The sequence below is a fragment of the Podarcis erhardii genome (assembly GCF_964252035.2).
Source record: "Podarcis erhardii genome assembly, chromosome: 11".
Classification (NCBI taxonomy): domain Eukaryota; kingdom Metazoa; phylum Chordata; class Lepidosauria; order Squamata; family Lacertidae; genus Podarcis; species Podarcis erhardii.
The window spans coordinates 3,896,299-3,919,580 of record NC_138501.1 but is presented as its reverse complement, the minus strand read 5'-3'; the positions used below and the strand labels follow the sequence as shown (position 1 = coordinate 3,919,580).

Here is a 23,282-nt window from a genome sequence, read left to right as displayed (position 1 = left end):
GCGAGCCCCAGGCTGCCCCGACCTTAAGTGAACCTGTGAGGGCCCGCCCTTTGCGGCAGCCGATTGGCTGCCGCCGTGGGCGGTGAATATTAATGAGCTAGGGGGAATCCCTGCTTCTCGCGGGGCTGACGCCAGCCCCGCGAGATTGTTGATGGGTCGAGAGCCCGCAACCCCACCCCCTCTCTAGATCGGGAGTGGCTTTGTTTTAACTCATTACTGAATGTATTTTAAAAGGTAACCATCGTCAAACAAGGAAAATAAAAAATACCAACATAATTTTGTGATTTTACAAAGCATAATATAGCTAATAATTTTCTTAAATTATTGGGGGGGCGGAGCCCCCCCAAACGAATTTTTGAGGGGGCTCGGGCCCCCTCAGGCCCCATGGAGTCGGCGCCTATGGTGCTGATTCAGATGTAAAAGAGGGTGAGAGTGAGAGCTAATTGATTGACCTTATTCAAGACAATGACATATCCCTTAACATTTTAACCTACACAACATTGCTCAGGAATTCTAAGAAACCAAAGAAATTAGTGCAATTCTGAAGCCAGTAGTTAAATTCAGTGTAGTGTTGAAAGATTTCGGCCACCCTCCTGATGCAAAATAGCATTCAGTTGTATACAAAGATAGATGAAAACCTGTTCCTTGATCTCAGAATTGTTGGTTGTATCTTAAATGGTGTCCAAATACATAAAGAACAGACAAACAACTTTCAAAATATGTAGTGTCAAGTTCCTTTGGGTGTCTTATTCAATTCCAAGTCTGCTGCTGGAAAACCAAAGCATAGCAGGAGAGGAAGGATACATGGTGCTTTAGCTAAAAGAGGCTCCTCTAGGCCAGTCGAAGCAGCCTATTGGTCACATGCCAGCTTCAGCCCACAGAACTGTGAGCTGAGAACCATTGTTCTAGATTGCAGCTGTAGATTGATTTTAAATGAGGTTTAATTAAACTGGCAATTAATTGTCCCATAATATAGTATTATCAGTTCACGTATCAATGTACTGAGCAAGCAGCGCAGTGACAAGATAAGTTGCTCTGTCTTGGTCCATATGTCTATGTTCCAAGTTTTCCATAGTTTTAATTGGTTCCCTGTAGACTACCATTTACAAGCATATGGTATGGAAAGTGCTGACTGCATTTGTTATCATATATTTTAATACATTGGTGGCACAGATCACTTAGCTTTTCACTGTGATTATGCACTTGGAGGAGACTGCGGTGCACTTTAGAAAATGACAGCATCCTGCAGCATGCCAAACACTTTCGACAAAATGCACCCAGTCCTTTTTCCAGTATCGAAAAGAAAAGTGGAGCAGTCAGATTCCTAAGAGCTTTGACATATTTCAGCTTTGCTGAAACATATTTCACCTGCTCAGAAACATTTGGGACACATGCCCAGCGTTGGTGGCAAGTGTAGCAGAGCCCTGTAAACAACTTGGGAAATGTTTAGTGCCATTGCCACAGGCTTCCACATCAGTACCAACCGCATAACAGAGTGGAGAGAATAGTGGGAAAGAGTGGAAGAATTAGCAACAAACCTCCAGAATTAGCATTCCCATTTGGGGGAATTGTCCCATTTTTGGACCTCTTGAATCCTACATGTTGGCCTATGGAATTATTAATAAAGTACAGATAGCACTGGAGAAGTCCCAATGAAAGTTCATTGGCCCACTGCATGTGGGTTCAGATTTAGCCCCATCTTTACTTGATTTTATACTTTTTCTTGACCAGCCACTAGTCCAGGGATGGATAACTTCTGTGTCTCCAGATGTTGTTGAACTACAGCTCCCATCATCCCCAGCCATTGGTTGTGAAAATGCACATGCCATAGGTATTTGGAGAGGCTCCCGATGTATATTGTTTATATGCTAATGTTTGAAGTTTCTGAACCAAGACAGGAGGGAGTTGACATGCTTGGTTTTAAAGTAAAACGCAGATATAGTGTGCATGGCATAGAAAGGAGTGACAGAATATGGCTACCTGGAAACAAACGCTATAGGAAGGATAGAGAAGGGTGTATTGGCGGTGATATTTCTCTGTATGCCAAAGACAGCACAGTAAAAGAATCAGGCTTGTCCGGCAGAATGGACCTATAGCAGTAGCCTCCTGGCATACCATCCAACTTTTGGCTTATTTGTGTGAGGGAGGCTGGCTAGGTTGTCGAGTCAGGTCAGCCATATTGATGTGTATGCTGTTGGAGGGGATAGATCATTGTCCTGTTGCGTTGCATATGTTATAAGGGGAACCACACTGGGGTGAAGGCATCCTCCGTAGCATGTCCCTGTGCTAGTTTGAGGTTGTTGTTTAACTTTTCTAATAGGGCTGTTTCCCACATGTTTTGGTACCAGTTGTCTATGTTCAGTCCTGATAGGTCCTTCCAGTGTCTAGTTATGATATTTCTAGCTGCTGAAAGTAAGTGACTTATAAGTTTCTTGTAGTGTCCATGTGTGTTGTTGTCCTTGAAGATATTTAATAGGGTGAGCTCAGGAGTTGCTTCTATTACCTGTTTTGTTATTTTGGAAATTTCCTGCAGCACTGATACCCAGAAGGATTGGACTTTGGGGCATTAAAACCACACGTGGAGGTATGTGCCTATTGCAGTGCAGCCTCTCCAGCATTTAGATGAAGTTCTTGGGTGTATCTCTGCTAGCTTTTGTGCTGTTAGGTACCATCTATATATAAATTTCAGGGTGAGTTCTCTTCTTTTGGCTGAGATGGATTTGAATTGGGTATGGTTTAATTCATGTCCTGTGTTCTGCTTCCATTGGTTTTTAATGGTGGTAAGGGGGTCTGTAGCGTCTTGGAGTAGTATTTTATATATTGTAGAGACCACCCCTTTGCTGTGTCCCTCTGTTGTTAGGAGGATTTTCTCAAATCTAGTCAGTGGCCTGCTGGCTGCTGTTGCTGGGTTATTTAGGAAGGCTTGTAGTTGGTGGCGGGTTAGCCAGGGTATTGGACTGTCCCCTAGTTTATCTTGTATTTCCTGTATTGTTATGGGCTTGCCATTTTTGTATAAGTTGGTTAAACAATATAGGCCTTTGGTTTGCCAGGTTTTATTTCAATGCTTTGGGATGCTTGGTGAAATTGTGGGTGATGGGTCAGGGGAATTAGTGGAGATGTAAAGGTAAAGGGACCCCTGACCGTTAGGTCCAGTCACGGACGACTCTGGGGTTGTGGTGCTCATCTCACTTTACTGGCTGATGGAGCCTGCGTACAGCTTCCAGGTCATGTGGCCAGCATGACTAAGCCGCTTTTGGCGAACCAGAGCAGTGCATGGAAACACCGTTTACCTTCCCGCCATAGCAGTACCTATTTATCTACTTGCACTTTGACGTGCTTTCAAACTGCTAGGTGGGCAGGAGCAGGGACCGAGCAACGGGAGCTCACCCCGTCGCGGGGATTTGAACTGCCAACCTTCTGATTGGCAAGCCCTAGGCTCTGTGGTTTAGACCACAGCGCCACCCACGTCCCGTAGTGGAGATATGGGTGGGGCCAACTTCCCTACTTTTTCCTTCCATGCTTTAACCTATTTAGTGTTGTGGGGATTTTTCTTGGTTTCTTTTGGGGAAATGGGTACGCTGTCGTGGAGGTATTTCCAGCTTTATCTATCTCCATGTGCACCCATTGTTTCGCTTCGTCTTCCAGGATGTATGGGATTATGTGGCACACTTGCTTGGCGATGTAGTATAGTTCTATGTTTGGAATTCCCCATCCTCCTTCTGAGGAGGGAAGGTGCCGAAATTTGGGACTAGCTCGTGGCTTTTTATGTGAGAAGATAAATGAATGTTGTTTTTTCTGCCACTCGCAGAGTTGGATGGGGGGGGGGGTCCAAACTGGGAGAGTTTGAAATAGATAAGTTCGCTTTGGGACTAGCTCTGGCCAAGCATATTTTAAAAGGTATATCTTTCCATATAAATCTTTTCAATGTGTGTGTGTGCGTGTGTGTGTGTAAATAATTTTATTGTTTTTCATAACAACAAACCCACACACCCCTAAACAAACTAAACATGAGCATAAGTGATAACATAAACAAATCTCCCTCCATACAATATTGCCAGCTACTGGGTGAGTATTCATGTCTTTATATTATTTGTTCCTCTATTTAGTTTTTCTACTGGATCATTCTATGTTATTCTACAGGCCTGCAGGCCTGGCCCTGGGACTGTGGGTACCCATCAGGCACACACAGCCCTGCGCAAAGAATTGTGGGTGCCCAGTTCCTTCGTGGGGAATGTTGTGCAGATTGGAGCACCCAGCCCCCCCCCCCCGTGCCTATGTTATTCTATCAGGGTTTTATGGAAGCTAGAGCCAACTTTCATACATTTTTAACCATAGGTCTAGATTTCGCCATGTTTGAGCAAGGGATAGTCTTGCTTCAACAAGCAAAAATATCAGTCTTATCATCTTGTCAGAACTACAGGGGAGCCCTGTTGAGAGGTCCTTCCATTTATAAAGTTAAATCTGTCCTGGGATGCAATAACAACAACAACAACAACAATTTATACCCCGCCCATCTGGCTGGGTTTCCCCAGCCACTCTGGGCGGCTTTCAACAAAGATTAAAATACATTAAATATAGTAGGGCCTTTTCAGTTGTGGCACCCACTTTATGGAGGTTATTGTCTAAGGAGACATGCATGCCAAAGTATCAGTCTGAAGAAGACTTTTAGAGAATAGGATTTAATGTGTTTCTGGTTTTAATATCCTTTTTAAGTTAAGCATGTATTGGATATGAAAGGTGGCTTTATTAATGAGGAATTTTAAAAAATCATTGTAGGCTGTTAGCATTGCTACTGGTGTTTGCTGTGGTAGGCTGAATGTCACCTTGGTTTGTAGAAAGAAATACGTATGGCAGAAGCCTTTTAAAAAGACACACAAGCTGATCTTACATCTTCATTTGGTTATAAAATCAGTATTAATTCTGATATTTTAGTGGAACTTGCCAGCATTTAGTCTGCTGTGTGTGACAGTGTATAATTACAAATCAATTACTATTGAATTGTTAGCGTACATCATCCTGGCTAATACCTTGCAAAACAATGTACAAGTCCTTTAGTCGTTATCTGAAAATACTTGGTCATGGAGAAATGCAAGTTTTATTATGAGCCATAAATCCAGATCAGCTGCCAAGGTTGCATCTCATTCCTAGTCCTCACTAACTTGGGAGTTTGTGTGTGTTTATTGATCAGGGAATTTGTGGCTGAAGATGGATTCCTCCAGGCAGAATCAGTTCCTTAGGAAGTTTTCTCTGAACTTGAAGAGAAAATTTCAAGTTTGACCTTGCAATATCTTCTAATAGCTAATTGAATGTCTGCAGGCTAAATATATACATGTGTGGGAAGACGAAAGAAAGCTGAATTACAACCATTATTATCTCAAAGAAGGAAATAGTTCTGATTATACTGGAGAGCAAGAGCAAAATATGTTTTCACCAACAGAACCATTATAGTTCAGTTGACATACAAGGGAGAAGAACTATTTTTCAGAATGTCTGCTGCATCAGAGAAATAAAATATATACATCTGAAATAGTGTAAACTGCAACGCTTTAGCAGAAATTGGTGGAATTAATTAGAAATATAAAAAGTGAAGGATCATATTACTAAAGGAAGCAACAGGGGCGTTTCCAAACAACTACTCCAGGAGCATGATTTATGCATTGTTTTTGCTAAGAGGTAACAATCTTGGTAAGAGGAAGGCAGGCAGGGCAATAGGACATTTTCATTGCTTGTTACCCACCCAGAATAATCAATGCTGGGGGAAAAGGATGGTGCCTTGATAGAATAGATAACTCTCTTAGCTTCTGAAGAGACAGTTGGCAAGGAAGAGGAAGAAGGACATACTATAAAATACTATACTATACTTGGCTGTACTATACAAACTTGTTCTGATTACATGTGTTTTGCAAAATTATAAAATACATACAACAGCTGTGTCTATCCAGAAAGACAGTAGAGCAGACATTTCAGATTTTCGATTTTTTTAAAAAAACCCCAACATAATAATAATATCTTTAATATGGTCAATGACCAGAAAGCAATTTATAAAAAATACGACATTGTAAGCAGTATTGTGCTACAAATAACAGTGGAAATATGGCCAATTCACAGAAGTGGTGCCTCAGGGTTCTGTCCTCTCCCCCATGCTTTTCAACATCTACATGCAGCCGCTACATGCCCGGACACTGAGGTCCAGCTCCGAGGGCCTTCTGGCGGTTCCCTCACTGCGAGAGGCCAAGTTGCAGGGAACCAGGCAGAGGGCCTTCTCGGTGGTGGCGCCCGCCCTGTGGAATGCCCTCCCATCGGATGTCAAGGCGATGGACAACTACCTGACATTCAGAAGACATCTGAAGGCAGCCCTGTTCAGGGAAGTTTTTAATATGTGACATTTTAGTGTATTTTTTATCTCTGTTGGAAGCCGCCCAGAGTGGCTGGGGAAACCCAGCCAGATGGGCGGGGTACAAATAAATTATTATTATTATTATTATTATTATTATTATTATTATTATTATTATTATTATTATATTTATGACCAGGTTTCGTCTGTTAAGGTCTTAAAAATTAAGTTCAAATGTCGCTACTGTTTGTTATCGTTCCTTTGATGTTTACAATTTGAACTCCGTTGCTGACATCATTGCTCGTCTTATTCTTGTTGCAATGTAACAATACTTTGCCACAGGCCTCTTGATTTTGGACTCTTTATCAGCTAGGAGGTGTCTGATATAGGTGTCATCTGTACTACAGGGTATTTTCTTCAGAATCGGTTCGATCAGCTCCTTTCTTGAGTCTCGATATAAAGGGCAGTATAAGATGACATGCCTGATGGTTTCGATTTCGTTGCTGTTACAGGGACATAATCTTTGTTTGATCGGTATTTTGTTGTATCTTCCCTCTAGAAGAGCTGAAAGGAGAGCGTTAAAGCGGGCCCTGGAAAATGCCCATCGGTGTTTTGCATTGTCTAGAACTTTGAGATAATTTGCTAGATGGGGTCTTTGAGAATTGTACAGGAGTTTATAGGTTATCGGAAGTTGATTAAAGTCATTTTGGGCTTCATATTTATTGGGAGACATATCATATTTCTGTGTAATCCTATTTCATTTCACAAAAGTTATGGATGCCCTTTGAATTGCTAGCATGAAAACAACAGCACTGCAGCCTTTTGTGGAAGCTGCTGAAAGTAATTTATTCTGGCCACACAGTAGTTACAATTTTTCAAAGCTTCTTTTAGGTGACTTGGCTAATCATGTAAACCTGATTATTAGGCAGCTGCAGTTGGTTGTGTGAAGAGTCCTAATGCTGAACAGAAACAACAGTGAGTCCTGTGGGACCTTAATGACTAAGGTACCTTGAGGGGCACCCTAGCTGGTAGAGCCTCAGCTCTGTGTGCAGAAAGTCCCAGGTTCAATGCTCAGCATCTACAAGTAGAGCTGTTTTCAGTCAGTGTGAACCTTACTGAGCCAGAAAGACCAATGATCCATTACATTATTATAAGGCAGAATCTCATAGTCCTGAAACAACAGCTGCTAGATGCTTCACCCTCTATCTTTGGGGAAGGTTGTAGCTCAGAGCACCTGCTCTGCATGGAGGAAGTCCCAGGCTCAGTCTCTGGCCCCCCTGAGTAGGGCTCAGAATGTGCCTGTCTGAAATCCTGGACAGCAGGTGCCAGTCAGTGTAGACAATTATGAGCCAAATGGGTGACACAACACAAGACAGTTTCATTGGTTCCTTGGCTGGCTTTGCTGCAGCAAACCAGCATAACCACCCACTGGAAAGCAGTGAATAGATCAGGGCTGCAACCTTCCATGGAGTCCTGCCATGCTGAACTGGTTTTCAGTAAGCTTCCTGTGGAGGCTATAATGATAGAAGAAAAGGCACTTCCTCAGCTGTGCAGGTGCTTGATTCTCTTCCTTCCATGATTTAATTCACTTGGCCATATTGGGAATAAGGATTAAACTATGGGAGTTTCCCCATGACTCCTTTAGCATTTGTTTCTGGTTCACTAAGTCTAATGATGAATACAAATAATAGGAGTATTTTCCATGACATCGTACCTGTATTTCGAACTTGTTCTTTTTCACTTTTTTTTTCCACCACTAATACACTAATACACATTCAACCATGATTTGTTACTAGTTTTCTCTAAAGATTATGTTATTATATTTGGCAGCTGCCCAAATGTCAAAGATTTCTTATTCATTTTAACATCTTGATTTTCATATGATTTCACTAATTTTAGAAATTCATAGTCAATACAGGTATCTGATACTGCAGTCTTAAGGATAGCAGAAGGCACACCTGAAACTGTGGTGTGAGGTGCAATGGCCTGGCCTTCTTCGTCTCCTTTAAAGCTTTTTTAAATATGCAGGGACACTTTAGGCTTCTTTTCTCTAGGCTGATCACAGTCAGTTCCTTCAACATCTCCTGATATGTTTTGCATCATTAATCAGTCTACTTAATGCTTTCTTATGAATCTTTTTTATTTTTTATTTTGCTTAAAGGCATGTCTGTGCTGTCCCGCTATTTTTCATTTTGGTTTGTCCATCTGGGCTTCCACTGTGGACTCAGGTTATTTAAAACAAGTATTGGATGTGAGCACAGAAAGTTGTGGCTTTACTGCACACACCAGTAGTTTTGTTGTGAGGTGCAAAAGTGTTTGTGTGTACATGTATGCATATCTGTGGGAAGGAGCTCTGTGGCGTAGGGAAGTATCCTGGGTTATGCAAGGTCAGAAATACTCCTGTCCTCACTCACCCAAACTTACAATTATTTTGTGTGCAAAATAATTTAAATGAATAAGTGAAGAATAAAGCTTTGACAATTAAGAATGCGAAGTCTGGGATCAGATCAACTTTGCAAAATATTTAGTTATTTTGAAAGATATCTTATGTCTCTATTCCCTTTCCCCCTACTATTTAAAAACTGTCTTCTGTTCCAGAGTCGAAATAAACATTTGGATAAAGTACATGTAGTACTTGGAAATAAAACCTGTGATTTGGATTCACTTATTTCAGCTTTAACATATGCCTACTATCTTGAAAAGGTAAAGTATTTTCGGCTGATATTACACTATATTTTAAAATAATTATAAGCCCATTGTAACATGTTGATCTTTTTCACCTAACTATAAAACTGGATGAGATCAATAATAAAATATTCTGATTTTATGATTGGGGAACTAATGCTGGGTCACTGCTTCATTGCCTGCATTTTTTCCCTTATAGATTCATCACAGCCATCCAAAAGCCATCTCAGTTATGTAATTTTCCCTGAGTCAAGGATGTCTATCTCTGTCCACACTTGTATGCATTGTCCTTAACTGCCCATAGACTGACTGCCCTCTCCCCGTCATCTGCCTTGCACTATTATCATCACAATCCCTCAACCGTCCCTCATAAGGCTTGGTTTCCAGACCCTTTATCATCTTGGTCGCCCTCTTCTGCACACACTCCAGCTTGTCAATATCCTTGAATTGTGGTGTCCAGAACTGGACATAGTACTCCAGGTATGGTCTTGGTCTGCCCAAGGCAGAGTAGAGTGCCCACTAGGACTCCTCCTCTCCAGGGTCTTTCCCACACAGTCCCAGGCTGCCTCTGCACACAACCCCTCTCTGCTCTGCCTCTTTTATTTCTCTGCAAGTTCTGGACGACCAGTGGGGAGAGGAGCTGGTCGCAGCAGGAGGGGGAGACTCCCTGGATTCTTCGGCACCCTGTCTCCACTCTGCCTCTTGGCCACCCTCCCCTCCAGCCTCCGCTGCAGTCTCAGAGTCAGAGTCTCTCAGAGTCTGCAGAGTCACTGCAGTCTCTCTGCCACAGCCCCTTCCTGTTCACTAAACCCTGCCACCTCTTCTGCTGCTGGCACCTCCTCCCCCCAGTCTGCTCTTTCTCCTTCTGACCACTTATTGTCACCCCACCAGCAATCCCCTGGCTTGGAGCCTTCTTCCCCTGGAGGTGCCCTAGGGGCTTCTCTGGCTGCTGCCTCCCAACACTCCTCTGCATCCAACAAGTCCATGATAACTCTGATCCACTCTGATCGAGCAAGAACTTCCTCATCTTGCCCAGTAACTTGAAGTTTAGATACGTGGGCCTCAGGCTGCTGGACCTTCTCTTCCAGCAAGGCAACTTGCACTTGCTGCTGGTGTAGTTTCACATGTTTTCAGGCAGGAAGGCAAATACGGCACAGGTGTTGCAAGTCACTTCGGTAGTTCCCTCACCATTCATGTCTCTTGTACACCATGATGTATACCTCACCTCCCCCCACACACTTGCGAAAGAAGAAAGTAATGTAGGAAATTGCAGTGATGGAAAGTTTTAAGTTCAAGTCTGTCCATTATGAAAAATTATTCACAGTTTTTGAGTGCTTTCTAATTCACAAGGATTCTCTGCTTACAGGTCAGTCCACCTAACATTCTGTGCTTGCCTGTACTGAACATACCAAGAAGAGAATTCTGCTACTGCACAGAAACGAGGTTTATTTTGGAGGAACTGAATCTCCCAGAGTCTCTCCATACCTTCTGTGATGAAATCAATTTATATCAGCTGAACAATGAAGGGAAATTGTCTCTTACGCTTGTGAACAGCAGTGCACTGACAAGGTATCATGCTCCATATCTGATTACTAGCAAACGTGAACTTGGCAAAGATTTACCCTTGGTAAATCTTGAAAATCCCAAGTGTGAGACTTGCCTTTGTTCTCATCAGAGTGCAAGCTGTTGTCATGATGAATACGCAATGAAACAGTTAAGACAACAAAACTCCTTAACTTTTCTGTACCTATTTACACAGTTCATGTGATTACAAAGATCACATGTTGGAGATCACACACTCAAGTCATAGATGCATGAATGTTCTATCGTTTTATCTCTCTCTCTGCTTATATCTCTTTCTTGCCCAGCAACACATAGATATGCGCTGAGTGGTACAAGAATGCCCAGTTTTGAGGGGTGCTGTGAAGCCTTCCCTTGTTTGATCTGTAAATAGAGCACAGAATTTCTGGATGGGGTTGCTCAGAAGGGTTCTGTGTTTCATGCACCCATACAAAGCTGTTATAATGACAAAGTGCTCATGAATGGCATCATCAAGAACACATTAAAAGCTGAGTGCTTTTCAACTACTTGTGTCCCATCAGCATATGGATTTCCACTTGGCAGAGGGACTTTCCCCTCTCTCCTACCCCCATGTGAGCCCCACACCCTCTTCAGATCTGCTCCAGGGGGTGGGCGAAGGCCTAGAACAGATTAAGGGTGTGTGTGGGATAATGTTCTATTGCACAAGAAGAAATCCTTGCACTGACAGAATGAGAGACTTAGTGCTATGTTGGATTTCACCCTAAGGGCCAAATGAGGTGTGATGTGAAATGCAGTTGTGCAAACTTTAAAAAAATGGAAATAGCATCAGCTGAGGGCACAGCTGATAATTATTCAGATGACAGCAGAATTTAAGCATTTCTTCCTGTTCTGTGGTCCTCAGCTCTTCCTCTGGAGATGATATTTGCTTTCAGGGTGGGTGGGAGAATTGAGCCCCCCTCCCCCCACCAATTGATGTCCGTTGGATTATTTTTACACAAAAACTTGTTGCTTTTTAAAAAGAGGAATAAAAAGTGTTTTTTTCCTGGGAGTACTCAAGGTACGCAGTACTGGCACCTTCTTCCTTCATTTCTTCAGTTCTCGTTTCTACCCTACTTTCCCCACGGTAAATCTTTAAAGGGAAGCCACATTTGGCAACTGGCTGAACTCCACCCTCCTGCAGAAATAGATGGGGAGCGGTGGGGAGGGATGATGCTTTGCTTCCTCTCTGGCAGCACATGACCGAAAACTGGCACACAGCAGTTGTCCTCCTTCCAAATATACACTGAGGATGAAGTTGGAGGGATGAGCTTTGGGGATGAGACAAAGAGCCCTTAAGCAAAATTAATTTTGGGTTACTTTTTGTGTATATTCACAGATCATAAGTCAAGTGTTTTCTGGGACTAGCAGGGAGGGCAGGGAGGCTACTCGTAAGAAAGAATGCCTCTCCATCTCACCATTTAAAATATGCCAGTGTGCATATCCTGTGGAACTTCTTTGCACAATGCAGGAAGTAATGAAAGGAAAAACTCTGTGAATCAAACTTCCTCTTTTTCAGCTTCTGACAAAATGCAAAGTGCAGCTTGTGTAACAACCCTGTGAACCCATCCTGCTGGGAGGAGTGGGTGACAGACATATAAAGGGGATTTCTGTGCTGGCATTCTTTTCAAGACATCTTAAATAATAATGACCAAAATGGAATGGCATTATCATTGTGTTGCTTAACTGTATAGTATCAACTAACTGCATTTAGATGACTTTGCCATATAGTTCAGAGAAATGGCATAAAGAAGAAAACTTTTGAAACCTTTGCTTTTATAGTGAAGATAAAAATTTGGAATCAGCTGTTGTCAGAGTCATCAACCCTGAAGAGCGATGTGATGGCAACCTGGAGACCTCAGCGTCCTCTTCCTCTCTGGTAGCAAAAGAGATTCTCCAAGAGGCACCAGAGTTAATCACTCGGCAACTGGCTCATCTTCTCAGAGGTGAGAGATTGTTCTTTATATTAAATACTGAAAGGTTTAATGGAGTGTTTCTGAATCCAGTCATGCAGAGAGACTGTGATCCATTCTTTGGTTAACAATCCCTTGAAAGACCATAGGAAGCTGCATGAAGGAAGCAGGGTGCAAAGAGTTTGATAAAGAGTAACATTATGTGGAACAATAAAAATGTGCATTTAAAAATAGGAATGACTAGGGTGTTGAGTGCAGATATCTGCATGTCAGTTGGGTAGGAGAATATCTTCTGTGTCTAGCTTTGTTTCTGGGGCATGTTGGATTTGGAAATAAATGCCATAGCACTCAGCGAATATTATCAAAAGTATATGACCTAATTTTGTCCTCTGCCGTCCTTAGGGTGACTATTTAAACTATTTAAACAAAAAGAAGGAACTGCATCACCATAATGAGGGCAAAAGAGGACTTGAATGTGCATATTTTTTAGAGGTTAACTTATGTATAGATGAAATGCAAATTTATAAATTATTTATTATTATTATTATTATTATTATTAATATTTATAGCCCAGCTTCTTTCCTGACAGGGACTTTAAGCTAAAATAGGAACCACTGAAAACACAGGGGGGGAAAACCATTAAAATACAATTAAACATTGATAAAATTAAAACTATATCATTACTTGCTTCTCCCATCTTTGAGCCATGCAAGATTCCAGGGACTTCCAGACATGCTTTGCTCACAATCTGTTTCCTTTTGGAAATGAGGTACAGCAGAAACTGTGGTGTTTTTATAATGTAGGGTTTATTTGCACATATATATAACCTGAGCCTACAATGGAGGGGTTCCCAGCGTTACACTCCAGGAGGGCCTTACTTCCTCTATAGGCACAATTTAGGATTCAAAAGGACACCAGCCATGGCTCTTTGACCCTTTCTCTAGTTTGCTGCATTTAACAGACTGGCATTATTTTCCACCATCCCACACCATCCCCACCTGCAGTCCTACTCTCCTCTCTTCATCATCTCTGCTAACTATCTTAGAATTCAGGGAAGGGCTCCATCCATTTGCCGAGTGGCACAGAGTCTTTGCTTTGCTGATGGTCCCTGTTCCTGTCTTTGTTCTCTGTTAATGGCCCATGTCTCAGGCGATCTCCTGAACCCAGGAAGCTGGTTTGACATTTATTTTAACACTTTGCTAAATCCAGCAGCTAATTTTAACATGCCAAGCATTGATTCTAACACCTTTCAGAACCAGGAGTTTACGGAAGTTTGGCACCCACAAACCCTGGCACTGACAGCTCTTAACTATAACCATGTATTTGTGTGTGTGTGTGTGTGTGTGTGTGTGATCGATTAAAAACAAACAGATAATTACAATGAAAACAGCACCGCACCTGCCCTTTCATTAAGGCAGTCAGTTCCCAAAAGCCTCTTGGAATAAGAAAGTCTGTTTTTATCAGGAAAACTTTCTGACAGTAAGAGCTATTCAGCAGTGGAACAGTGGATTCTCAAGAGAGGTGGTGGACTCTCCTTCCTTGGAGGTTGAGTGGCTTTGACTGTAATTTAAATATAAATACAGTACATCTTAGCATAGTGATTAGGTGACCTGTGTGCCTCCTCAGGGTGCTTTCCAGGAGCTCATTTCTGATGGACAACAATAAGGTTGTTGGTCTCCCTATTTTGGTTCTTTGTCTTTAGACTGAACTTGGACTGAACTTGAAACAGAGGACCACCTCAAGCGGAGCATTGTCCTCTGTGTAGTAATGCATGTGGCTGCCTAGGCTTGCGTCCTAAGCTAGCATAAAGTGACATAAACAGAATACCAGGGGCAAAAATCCAGTTAGAGTCCATCTAGTCCAGTATTCTGTGATGGCGAGATAGTCAAACACCCTGTGAAAAGGCATGTGTGAACCGCGCAGGGTGGAGAGGGCAGGACACCCATCTCCTTGCTGTCCCCAGCATTCATTTCTGGATAACGTTCTTCACGTAGGATCTATTCTGGTGGCAATTACAAGTCTATTTGGAATCTACTCCTTTCCTTTCCGATTGCTTTGCGTGACCCTGAATTCTGTTCTTTAGGAAGAGAATTACCTCTATTCACTTGCTGCACACCATAAAGCTTTAGATACGGGGTAGTCAACCTTTTTATACCTACCACCCACTAATGCATCTTTCTTGATGGTAAAATTTCCTTACCACCCACCAGTGCTCGGTGGAAGGAGGATTCAGCTTGTGCTGTAGAACCCCCTACCGCCCACCTAGAATCCTGAAACGCCCATATACTGAATGTGATGAAGTCTAGATGCTCTATAACTAATCAGATTTAGCTTTATGTCAATATTACTGAAGGAAAACTAAGCCTATTCAGAGTGAGGGGGAATGCTTTCTGAATTAGGAGAACACATTCTGTCGGTGCTGATGTTTTGGGCTCAAAAGAATGGATGTGATTTTTGTGAACATTTTGGAAACATCAGCACCGAAAGAATAAAGGTAAAGGGAACCCTGACCATTAGGTCCAGTCATGACCGACTCTGGGGTTGCGGCGCTCATCTCGCTTTATTGGCCGAGGGAGCTGGCATACAGCTTCCGGGTCATGTGGCCAGCATGACTAAGCCGCTTCTGGCGAACCAGAGCAGCGCATGGAAACGCCGTTTACCTTCCCGCCAGAGTGGTACCTATTTATCTACTTGCACTTTGACGTGCTTTCGAACTGCTAGGTGGGCAGGAGCAGGGACTGAGCAACGGGAGCTCACCCCATCACGGGGATTCGAACTGCCAACCTTCTGATTGGCAAGTCCTAGGCTCTGTGGTTTAACCCACAGCGCCACCCGCGTCCCCATTTAGTGCATAGATAAGTCTAAATAAAAAGCTTAGCCTTTAAACAATAAATGTTTGCTTTTTAAACTAGTTCCTTATCTATGCACTAAATGCTTGTTTTTTAAAATGCAATCTCATTATAATATATTTCAGCCCTTAGGCTTCATAAAGGTAAAAAATAAAAGTATGCAACTCCATCAACAGATAGAAAGAGATGATATTTGTAAAGGAATCAGCACGAGCAGTGCTGTGATAACAGACATATCTGTGCAAAGATTATACTTACTGTGAGGTCGGTTTCATGTTCAAATTGTTTTAAAGACCTGCTTTTCCCTGATATCTTTGTCATTTCTTCATGTGCACAGTAAATTACTTTTTCCCGGTGGACTTTATCAAAACCTGCTTCAAGAATCAAAATACTCCAAGACAGGCTCTACCGTGAGTCAAGGCCTGCCCCATTTCTGGGCTTATGCCAGAAGCAAACAATTAGAAAACCTGCCAGAGACTTGAGCCTGTATAATTTTATTTCCCGAGAGCCGTTGACTAGGGGACGGTTGCCAAACTAAGGATCCATTAAATTGCTGAATCATTACATTTTTGGTGGGAGCCAGCTGGCAAGGATGTAATTCAGTAAACTGACTGTCAGGTATCTTGGGTCAGTGCACTCTCAGAAATACCTCCTTCTGTTTATTTGTATAAGGCCTTGAAGGATGCCACAAAGAGCACAGATTGTAAGATGTAAACACAGACAAATTTAAAAAGGAAACCACCATTGTAACTCATGGCATAAATTAGATGCAGACTCCAAAATTCCATCCATTGCTGTGGATGGTCTAAGGGGGCTTCCAGTGATTGGGTCGGGGGTAATTTTATTTTTTTGTTGCTCACATTGACTGTTATAATAAGTTCCCTTTTAGAAGCTTAGAAGGAAAGCTAGCATTTGAAAAGAATGTTGTTTGCAGAATGGATGGCTCACCCTTTTCTTATATGGTCACAAAGGCTGAGTGAATTGCATCAGTAACCTTTTATAGATTTCACTCTGAAAAAGGGAAGGGGATTTTCCAAAACTATGAAAACAAATTTAAAATACAGTCAGGCAATGCTAAGATTTTCAGAGGGTGGCAAGAAAGAGTGGAAATCCCCCCCCCAGCACTTTTAGGAGAGAAAAGGAATCCAGTAAGAACTTTTGGTTAAAAAAAGACTCCTCACCACTACCACCATTAGTCCTTGTCCTCTGCAGGAGAATCTCCTGCTGTTGAACGTTTTCTACAAGTAATCTACAATAGGAGTTCTTGTCTGAACAGATGGAGGGGACTCCATTTTTATTTCAAATCCATAGCACCTCTCTGTAGCTGTTTTATGTCACATTCAAAGAATCAAACAAATAAAAGTGACTTCTTTGCCAGGACTGCATCTGAATTTTGTGCACCTAATGCTAAGACTGATGTGCAGAGAACCTAGCCACTATGACCACTATGAACAAGGCAGTCATCAAAGCATTAAAAAACAGAATGAGAGTATGTTTAGCACTGTCCTCTTTCCCCATCCCTCTGATACTTCTCCCCACAACTTTAGACAGATTCATCTTTTGGAAGAGGGAGAATGGTATGCGTTGGCATTCTGAATGTTTTCATATGCAACTGGTTAAGAAGCCGATTCTTTAAAATAATAATCCATTTCAATTTACTTTGCTGTATATTGCTTTTGCTGCCTGCAACATGTACAGATGTACACAGTCTCAGCATTTATGTCTTGTTGTAATTGAGATCCTGAATTGGTTTGGCAAAAGCTGTTGTGCAATTATTGTTTAATTTGTTACCAATTGTTTAATTACACTGTGTTGACAATTGATAAATTAAAATAAAATTAATCAAATAATGTTACTGTAGTTGTATTGAAGCATAGCCTTCTTGATCTTTTTTTCTGTACAATTAGGCTCACAAATCAGCGCTGATCTTCTAGTCAGCTTTAATTCTAAGCTAATGAGCCCGTGTTGCTTTACAACTTGGCTGCTGTTACCTATCACTTTGTGAACTCTGAGACAATTGCTTTAAAATATGTAATAATTGATTTTCTCTTTTCTTGCCATACTTTTAGATGTATCATATGGATACCTGTAAGTTTTTCTCTCTGGATCAGTTGATTGTGGCTTTGAAACCCACCCCCCGGCTGTTAAAAAGCAAATAATTTTTCCTTGGTGTTGGTAGAAGGAATGGTTCAAAGCTGTATAAACAAGAAAATGCATAATATGTGGAGATTCAAGTAGTCTGCTATGAATAAGAAAGACTGAAAAGAAATAAAAGGATAGCAGGCCATTTCTTTAAATAGTCATGAATTTTAGGGCTGATGTGGGAAAGAATATTAGTTTCTGTCTTCTGGGCTAACTTTCTCTGGTCAACACTTCAGGGAGCATCCTCTCTTTAGCCATGGATCCTGAACAAATTACGAGAGACCAGGAAGAAGTGCTTTCAAAGTTAGAGGAGAAATTCCCAGAGCTGCTGCCTCGAGAGGATATTATCACCGCTTTACAGGAAGTTCATCTCCATGCTGATGGTAAAGGCTTTTTTTCTCCCCTGCTTTTCACTTTTTATTCCTACTTTTAGACGGATTGGAACATGACATTCTGTAAAATCAGGACACCCATTAAATGTTTTTAAAAGCACCATATACACACGGAAACAAAAACCCCACCAACCTTTCACCACATGCAGCGATTATTTATAGGATAGATGAGCAGCATGCATAGCATCTATTCATAGGTGGCGATACTGTCTATGAAAGAAAAGTGTGGAAACTTGTGCAGTGTATTTTATCATGACCGATAGGGCATGGCTGTTAAATGGCTTCCCAGTGCTGCACACCACTGCTGGCTACCAAAAGGGAGAGAGGCAGGGCAGTGGGGCACTTGGTGCAGTGCAAGCAGAGTGGTGGGAGAGTGGCAGATTGGTTCTGCCGCTCTGCCTGCACAAAGAACCCAGTTGCCTTGCTGCTTTGTCATGTGATAACCAGAAGCAATGTGGGAGCATTTGGAAGTCAGGCCATCAGTACAGCCCTGTCCCTGCCACTCCATTGGCCACTATCACCTGCAGATATTGTTGGGCTAGAATTTCCATCATCTCTGACCATTGGCCATGCTGGCTGGGGCATCTGAAGGGCCACAGGGTCCTCTCCCCTGGTTTACAGGAAGTAGATGGAAGAAGTGTGGCCCTCCAACATAACATTGGTATGCTGTGCATGGAGCTGGGGGGATTTAATAATAATAATAATAATAATAATAATAATAATAATAATAATAATTTATTATTTATACCCCATCCATCTGGCTGGGTTTCCCCAGCCATTCTGGGCAGCTCCCAACAGAATATTAAAAACACAATGAAACATCAAACATTAAAAACTTCCCCAAACAGGGCTGCCTTCAGATGTCTTCTGAAAGTCAGATAGTTGTTTATTTCTTTGACATCTGATGGGAGGGTGTTCCACAGGGCGGGCGCCGCTACCGAGAAGGCCCTGTGCCTGGTTCCCTGTAATCTCACTTCTTGCAGGGAGGTGCCACCACCAAAAGGCCCTCGGAACTGGATAGCAGTGTCTGGGCTGAATGAACAAAAGTTGGCATAAAATATAGGACTCCCAGCTCTACGTCTGGTCTCATTTCATGAACACAATTTATTTCGTTTTTGAACATTTAAAATAGTCTGTTTACTCAAAGGAGCATGACACTGTGCTGCTTTTCTGTTTGAGTGTGGCTGCTGCTGTTTTGGCTGCATTCTGGTGGGTGAGATAGAATTCATGGCGATTATATTTACAGGTCAAATACTAGATATTTGGACACTGTGGATCCAGCAGGCACAGTTTCTTAGGGCGCGATCCAAACTACCGCCTTGCTATTGGGCTTTGCAAAGTGATAGGGCCACTGAGGCATCCACAGTCCTGCTGCTCAAAGCACCTGCAGTGGGAAGTGGTGGGTGGGCAGGACCAATGCTTTCATGTGGTGGTAAAGAGAGTACGGTATATTGGGGAGAGAGTGGCTCCTTGGCTGGCCCAGCCCTGCCCAGCCCTCAGAATGCTCTGTATTGAAACCTTCTGCTTCCTCCCTTGGTGACGGCAGGAGGGTGGAGACAGGGCTTACCTGGGGCTGGGAGAGTGCTGGGTAGAAATACACTTCCACCTAATCCACTCCTCCAAGTCTAGTGTAAGAGGGTTTGCATTGCTCTTTTATGGTGCTTGTACAGCAAAATATTGAGCCCGTAGTGAATTATCCCAGTTTTTCTTCAAGGCAAAAAAGGAGCAGATTTACTTTTTACATAGTAGAAATGAATTGTTATTTGTTGGGTTGCTTAGCATGACAAACAAAACCATTATTCAGTATTCAAAAACATCCAGTATTCTTCTCAAAGTCAAGTTCTTTGTTACATTCCAATTCGCTGATTCTTAGTATGTATGAATAATTTTCCTGTCTGTCCCACAGGGCTAAGGATTGAGGAGGCCATGCTCAAGGATTTAAAAGAGGTGTCAGATGGAGAAATAAAAGTAGCTGTTAGCACTGTGTATATGAATTTGGAGGTAAGGAGAAAGCGAAATGTGAAATTGTTTAGCTTTGCCCACGGCGTTATTTGCTGCACTGCATGAGATGTGTGCCACTTCCTGTGATTGACATATTTCTTTCCCAGGCATTTTAAATCATATGTTATTAGACAACTTGCAAAGCATTCTGGATGTGACTGCAGGTTTTGTATCTGCCATTCTGACTGGATCTGGCATCATCTTTGTGACAAATATGAACTTGACAAAACAAAAATTTGTCAGATACGTCTGCTAATGCCAGTATAATTGGCAGTGTTAATGCTTTTGAAAGTGACAGCTGAAGATTGAGACTAGCTTTGCTGTGGTGTTTGCCTTTCCTGGGAGATTTCTCCAAGTGATATCAAAATATTGCTCTCTGGGACTGCCAATTTCTTCTCTTGCATTTTACCTTTTTTGCCCTGCATTATACTATACCCTGAGAGTATATATATGCTTGTTCCCTACTGGGATTTCCTTATAAATGACAACTATTTTATCAAAGTGACTTTAGAGTAGAATTGGTTTTCTCTTAAGAAGATGAATAATATTTACTCAGTGGGTGTAGCTTACAGTTTACATGTTTTGGTTTTTTGTTTTAAAAAGTCACTCAGACCTATTTACTGGGCACCTGTGTGTGCATGCCTTGTTTGTGTGTGTTGGTGAACATAATGATAGCTTTTTGCACTTGCATCAATCATCCATCCACTTGTTACCCTTTATCTTATTGTAGTATGTATTTAGATTGCCTTGGCACAGAGGCCACTAATAAATGCTTCACATATAACATTTTTCTGACATAGAGATGGCCTCTAGACCTGCAAACACATGTCTGTTGTGATGTGTGGCATCTCTGATTTATTTTGCAGGGAGTATGTGACATAATATAATCAGGTGCATTCTGGCCAGTATTCTTTCTAAACATGAGGATATATGTGGCTGCAGTAGACAAGGGCCCAATCCGGAGAGAGTTACTCCTACCTAATTTTTATTGCATCAAGTAGCTCTTACATTTAACTTTGGGCCAAGGCATAGATATAAACGACACATTGATCTGGATTATATCCATAGAGAATAACACACAAGTACTCTTTTATAAATTGTGTCAACATCAATTCATTTCCTATGTAAGCTCCATTCAAATGAACTGAGGAACAAACCTGTGGGTTACTGAAAAATATTGTAATTTGTATTATTTACTTCCAGCTTCCACCCATCTAACATTAAGAAACCCATTTAGTGTAAGGATGCATACTAATCATGGGTTATAGGTATTCTTGTATTCTAAAACCACATTTATGCCATACATTTAAAGCAGTGATACCACTTTAAACCGTCATAGCTTCTCCCAAAGAATTCTGGGAGCTGCAGTTTGGTAAGGGTGCTGAAAGTTGTTAGGAGACTCCTAACCCCCTTATAGGGATGCGGGTGGCGCTCTGGGTTAAACCACAGAGCCTAGGGCTTGCCGATCAGAAGGTCGGCGGTTTGAATCCCCGCGACGGGGTGAGCTCCCGTTGCTCGGTCCCTGCTCCTAGCAGTTCAAAAGCACATCAAAGTGCAAGTAGATAAATAGGTACCACTGCTATGGGAAGGTAAACGGTGTTTCTGTGCGCTCTGGCACTCGTCACGGTGTCCCGTTGTGCCAGAAGCAGTTTAGTCTTGCTGGCCACATGACCCGGAAAGTTGTCTGTGGACAAACGCTGGCTCCCTTGGCCTGAAAAGCAAGATGAGCACCGCACCCCACAGTGGCCTTTGACTGGACTTAACTGTCCAGGGGTCCTTTGCCTTTACTTTTTACCTTAGGTAGTGCTAGGTATACTGCCCAGCACTCAGCCGTTACCATAATTTGGAGACTCACGTGCGCTTCCCCTTGTGTAACTTTGGATTACATGATTTAAAATGTTGCTTCTATTGTACAAACTTTCACATGGCATTTTAGAGATGGCATTCAGGCTGATTATAGACATTTGTATTTGACGCCAGCAAACCAAGTAAATATGCTGCTGTTTAATCTTTTAGTAATGGCATTTGAAACAAAATTCTGACTAACTTGTGAGCTCTCTCTCTCCCCCCCCCCCAGTGCCTTTTCTGAGGAGTTAGGGTAAAATAAATGATGTATGGAGCTGTAGGAATGAGACTTTGGCAGGGTACCTTACGTCTAAGGAACATTAAACATAGGGCTCTTGTTTAGCAAATAAATAACCATTCACTTCAATGGTTGCATAGTCTGGACTTGTGTGCATATTTTTGCAAAGATAAGGAGAGGCCATTAGGGATTTAATATAAAATAAAGCGCCAAGGGGTCTTCTTGTAGTCCTAGTCTTTCTGCCACATGGTGTGTTACTAATGTGCCTAAATGGGCTTAAATGAATTTGTTATCTTTACTACATTTGCAGTGTGTATATATTTATATATTATTTTAATTGCGTTCTTTATAAAAGAAAATATATCATATTTTTAGATGTTGAAAACGTTGCACACATAAACAAATCATACTTTTTAAAGCATCAGATAATCTTTGCCTGTAGGTGACTTCATGATGTAGCTATTGTACAGCAGGAAGGAAGAATGCCGTGAGTTCATCTTCTCAGATATATTCCTAGTTAAGTTTGGGGCAGCAGCCAAAGACCCATTACTGAATACCCTCTCCTCACAAGTTTAAGCAATAAAGTGGATTACTTTGGAGGATAGTTATGATACTGTTGATACCCTAGGAAATATTAAAACTCATGTCTGAAATAACAATAACATATCTGTTCAGGTTCAACAAATTTTGTGGTGCTGGTTTCTGATGCTTGAACTTGAACATTTCTTAATTATCTGCTTCCATTACAAGTAATTACTAAAAAGTAAAAGATAAAAAGATGGGTTGAGATTGAAGCAACTGAGTAATACAGCATCATGCTTCATTATAACCATATACATTTATGACTGTGGATAAGGGTTAGACTCTATTGTCTAAGATGAAATGAATTTACTTCTCAGAATTCTCAAAGTTATCCTGTAGAGTTTTTTAAATATTTGAATAATTTTCAACTATCCATTGAATACGGTATCTATGTTAAACACCTTGAAATCGTTTATTTCATTATTTGACGATATTTGATAGTTGGCATGCAGTGTTATTTAAGTTGGCAGATTTTGAGACTTCATATTTCTGCTAAAATCAAAGCAATTAAGATATTCCAAAAAGTCTAAAGCACCCAAATTTTGAGGTAGGATTTCACATTCAAAATTCAATTTTGAAATGTTTAAGTTCAAATTTGAATCTCCAAAACAGCACATGGGAGGTGGGGTATCAGCTGGGCAAGCTGATATAGCCTAGTGTTGAATTCCACCCTATAATATTCATTCAAGTGTATATGGGTATTTCTTAACTAAGGCTGCAGTC

General features: G+C 41.7%; 1 protein-coding gene across 9 annotated transcripts in view; it reads left to right on the top strand.

Moving 5' to 3' along the window:
* PRUNE2 (prune homolog 2 with BCH domain) overlaps positions 1-23,282 on the top strand; it is a 137,118-nt gene that overhangs the window by 24,731 nt on the left and 89,105 nt on the right. For all 9 annotated transcript variants that reach the window (XR_014161330.1, XR_014161331.1, XM_081880890.1 and 6 more), the window contains exons 2-6: positions 8,933-9,037; positions 10,386-10,588; positions 12,380-12,543; positions 17,738-17,884; positions 19,800-19,894. Coding sequence is in view for 7 of the 9 variants with exons in the window: in XM_081880890.1 (XP_081737016.1) it covers positions 8,933-9,037; positions 10,386-10,588; positions 12,380-12,543; positions 17,738-17,884; positions 19,800-19,894 (714 nt within the window). In the remaining 2 variants the exon portion in view is untranslated. The remainder of the gene's footprint in view (positions 1-8,932; positions 9,038-10,385; positions 10,589-12,379; positions 12,544-17,737; positions 17,885-19,799; positions 19,895-23,282) is intronic.